The sequence below is a fragment of the Rhipicephalus sanguineus genome, chromosome 4 (genome assembly GCF_013339695.2).
Source record: "Rhipicephalus sanguineus isolate Rsan-2018 chromosome 4, BIME_Rsan_1.4, whole genome shotgun sequence".
Classification (NCBI taxonomy): domain Eukaryota; kingdom Metazoa; phylum Arthropoda; class Arachnida; order Ixodida; family Ixodidae; genus Rhipicephalus; species Rhipicephalus sanguineus.
Window position 1 is genome coordinate 36,614,290 of NC_051179.1, and position 4,601 is coordinate 36,618,890.

Consider the following 4,601-nt stretch of genomic DNA (forward strand, 5'->3'; position numbering starts at 1 on the left):
CTTTTTAGAATGAATACAGCTGCTGCACACCATCGCTAAGTATAGATGAGACACGGTTGCTGTGATGTTCTACAGGCGACGCACTGCCGCTCCCGGCAAATAGGCGTGCCGCCGCTCCGGGACCCGCAAGCACCGGCTTCCGGTCACTCAGCCGCGCGGCCAGAGCGACAAGGCATATCGGGTTGCGTTTTCCCCTTCACGAGGGACGCCGCGCACGGACCGCGCCTTCGCGAGCAGGCGCCGTTTTTTGGCAATAAAGCAGTTCGTACCCAGCAGCCGAGCGGTGTGGTTCTTCCCAAGGAAAACCCCACAACCCCGCAACGTAACACTGGCGACGAGGCAGGAGTTGTGAAGCGAGCGCAGCTTCGAGGTTACGTGCCATGGCTACAGGAGGAATGTACGGCGCCATCGAGCCCTTCTCGGGAAAGTCCTGGGCGTCATGGATCCAGCGCGTCAACTTCTACTTTGTGGCGAACGACATCAGCAACGAAGAGAAGAAACGGGCCCTCCTCCTCACGCTATGCGGCGCGGACACTTTCGAGACTGCGTGTGCGCTGGTCGCGCCGAAAACCCCTGGAGAGGTCAGCTTCAGCGAGCTGGTCACACTTCTCCAGCGGCATTTCGATCCGAGACCATCGGAGCTTTACGGCCGGTACGTGTTCCAGCGACGAGACCAAAACCCCGGCGAATCGATAAGCAGCTATGTCGCAGCCCTCAAGAGTTTGACAGTGGACTGCAACTTCGGTGTGCTAGCGGCTACGCCTGCAACATCGACATCGTCAGGGGGAAGTCAAGAGCCCGTTTCACAACGGAACCCAACAATGCTGCCACAGGACGTAATGCTGCGAGACAGATTCGTTTGCGGAATCCGCGACGAACATCTCCAACAGCGCCTCTTTGCAGAAAAGGAGCTGACCTTCCAACGTGCTTTGGATATAGCCCTATCAGCGGAGAGTGCATCAAGGCAGCAGCGGGGAATTAAAGCGGCAACGAACTCCGGAGAGATCAACAAGGCTACTCCCAACAAGCAGGAAGACAAAAAAACGCCTTCCCGACGCCGTTGCTACCGATGTGACGGCTGGCACGACCCTTCGACGTGCAAATTCAAAACAGCAGAGTGCCGTTTTTGCGCCAAAGTGGGCCATATCGGAGACGCCTGCATTGCACGCAAGAAGCAAGAAAAGGAAGCACGCACACACACCAGGCAACAAACGCACAGTGTCAACCCCCTACCATATGACGAAACTGTAAGCAGTGATTCCATGTACGAGCTGCATGCAGTAAATGGGCGCACACACTGCCCCAAGTTCCTGGTAGACGTGGAAGTAGAGCAAAAATCCCTGCAATTTGAAGTTGACACGGGTGCCGCACGCTCCCTGATAAGTGAGGAGACCTACCACAAAGCGTGGCCAGGGAACGCCCCCCAACTTTCAAGGGAGCCACTCGACTTGCGCACTTGGTCGGGAGAAGAACTGCGTGTTCTGGGAACCGCACATGTTCGGGTGAAGTTTAAGTCAGACGACTGCGTGCTACCGTTGCTGGTGATGAAAGGAGCGGGATGCAACCTCTTGGGACGGGACTGGTTCGCGCCTCTCCATATCCAGGTCCACGGAATCAACCATTTGGAACATCCAACAGATGAGATCAGGGAAGTCATCTCTCGACACCCAGACGTGTTCAGAGAGGACATTGACGGCTACACAGGCCCCTTGATTCACCTGGAATTGGAAGAAGACGCAAGCCCCAAGTTTTGTAAGGCTCGTCCTGTGCCTCTTGCCCTGCAGGGGCCTATGGAAGATGAACTTGATCGCCTGCAACATCAGGGCATCCTCTCACCGATACAGCATTCCAACTGGGCGACACCGCTAGTCCTCGTTCGGAAAAATGATGGAACATTGCGTGTGTGTGGTGACTACAGGAGCACTGTTAACGCAGCGGCGAAGAAGGCCTCCTACCCTCTTCCAACTACAGCGGAGGTGTTCGCGAATTTGCGCGGCGGAACCCTCTTCTCGACGTTGGATTTGTACCAAGCCTACCAACAGCTGAAGGTCGACGACGAAACAGCAGCGCTCCTCACGGTGAACACGACCAAGGGACTGTTTAAAGTGAATCGGCTACCGTTCGGAGTATCCGCCGCACCTGCCATCTTCCAGCGCATGATGGAGGTAACACTGGCCGGAATTCCCGGGGTGAGTGTTTACCTTGATGATATTATTATCAGCGGGAAAGATGCTTCTGAGCACGCACATCGTCTTGACCAGGTTTTAACAAGGCTAAGCGAGAGAGGCCTACGCCTGAAGAAGGATAAGTGCCACTTTGGCATCACGTCAGTTGAATTCCTGGGACACCGAATTGACGCCAATGGGGTGCACGCCACCGAGAGCAAAATCGAGGCCATACTTCGGGCACCACAACCAACTGACAGAACATCTCTCCGAGCTTTTCTGGGGTTGATATCGTTTTACGACCGCTTTTTAAGGAACAGGGCAAATGTCGTAGCCAAGCTGTACAAACTGTTAGAGAAAAATACGCCCTGGAACTGGAAATCGGAGCACGAAACCGCCTTCGAGGAACTGAAACATATGGTCCGCACTTGTACAGTACTGGCTCATTACGATGAAACCAAGCCCCTTCTTTTGTCCGTAGACGCGTCACCGTACGGTATCGGTGCGGTGCTGGCTCAGGAAGACGCTCTTGGCCGAGAGGCACCCATAGCATTCGCTTCGCGAACATTGGGAAGCGCGGAAAAGAACTATTCCCAGCTTGACAAAGAAGGATTGGCGATAGTATACGGTGTCAGCCATTTTCACAAGTACATCGCTGGTCGGCACGTAACCGTAATGACAGACCATCAGCCACTGATTGGTATCATGGGCGAAAAGAAACAAGTGCCGTCGGTACTATCGCCTAGAATGACTCGCTGGTGCCTCAAGCTAGCCACCTATGATTACAATTTGGTGTACAGACCAGGCCAAAAACACCAAAACGCAGACGCTCTCAGCAGACTCCCGCTGCCAGCACAGGTCGATGAGCCTTATCCGCCAGGAGACGTGCTCATGTTGGTTTCCACGCCAAGCTTTGAACTAGCACCAAACCAACTTGCTGAAATGACCCGACAAGACCCAGTGTTGTCTCGAGTGAAAGCAGCTGTCGGAAGCGGCGAATTGCGCAAGCTTGCCAATGAAGGGTTTGCAGCATACAGAAAGCTCGGGGTCGAACTCTCTATTCAGGAGGGCTGCCTTATTAGGGGCTGCAGGGTGGTCATTCCTGCAAAAGCGAGAAAGTGCGTGTTGGGCCTGGCCCACGAAAACCACAGAGGAATTGTCGCCATGAAAGCCTGCGCTAGAAGTTACTTTTGGTGGCCAGGTGTTGACAGCGATATTGAAGAGGTGGCAAGAAACTGTGTAATATGTCGCCAGCACCAAAAGGCACCAGGCAAGGCACCCATGCCTCAGTGGGAGCGCGCAACGACACCTTGGCACACCATTCATGCGGACTTTGCTGGCCCTGTGGAGGGGAGGATGTTGCTAGTGGTGGTCGATGCGTACACCAAGTGGCTGGAAGTGCGCTGCATGCGCAACATCCAGACTACCACATTGATCGAAGAAATGCGAAACCTTTTCGCAACGTTTGGGCTCCCCAAAAAGCTAGTGACGGACAATGGCCCGTCTTTTGTTTCCTCAGAATTTGAGGACTTTTTAAAGAAGAACGGGGTTACACATGTCACAAGCGCCCCCTATCATCCCGCCACTAATGGCCAGGCAGAGAGGATGGTGTCCGAAACAAAACAGGCGTTAGCCAAGAACCAAACAGGAACGTTTGCATGCAGGCTGGCGCGGTTCCTACTTAAGCAGCACAGCACCGTATCAACGGCAACGGGCAAAACACCAGCCGCATTAATGTTCGGGCGCGACATTGTCACCGCGCTCACAAAACTCCAGCCCCAGCCGCCTGAGGAAACACCCTCGAACGCCAGGGGGTACAACTCCGCGAGGGAAATTTCTGTGGGGCAGTCCGTATTCATCCGGAATTTCGTCGGCAGCCCTGCATGGATGGAGGGAACGGTGACGGAGAGGCTCGGACACAGGTCTTGGATGATTAAATGTGAAACGGGAACGTTTCGAAGGCACCTAGACCACATAAAACCCGGTGTCGACAAGAGTCAGGCGGAAAGCCGCATAGAAAGCGAGCACGGAGAGCAACTCGCAATAACAGGGCAAGCTACCGTGCCGGCCCCGTACATGCTGGATCCACCAGCAGATTCCCCTGTGTCATCAGGGTTCAGCCTAACAGAAGAACCAGGGCCACAACAACCAGCGACGCAGCCGGACACGACACCGACATCACGTCCGCAACGACATCGCCAGCCCCCAGACCGCTACGGGGACTCCATCTAAGAGGGGAGGGATGTGATGTTCTACAGGCGACGCACTGCCGCTCCCGGCAAATAGGCGTGCCGCCGCTCCGGGACCCGCAAGCACCGGCTTCCGGTCACTCAGCCGCGCGGCCAGAGCGACAAGGCATATCGGGTTGCGTTTTCCCCTTCACGAGGGACGCCGCGCACGGACCGCGCCTTCGCGAGCAGGCGCCGTTTTTTGGCA

The 4,601-nt window shown here is 55.3% G+C and overlaps 1 protein-coding gene across 1 annotated transcript; it reads left to right on the plus strand.

Moving 5' to 3' along the window:
• Positions 1 to 380: 380 nt before the first annotated feature.
• Positions 381 to 4,397, plus strand: LOC119391143 (uncharacterized protein K02A2.6). The gene has a single exon (XM_037658819.1). The coding sequence runs from the start codon at positions 381 to 383 to the stop codon at positions 4,395 to 4,397; it is 4,017 nt and encodes a 1,338-aa protein (XP_037514747.1).
• Positions 4,398 to 4,601: the final 204 nt, after the last annotated feature.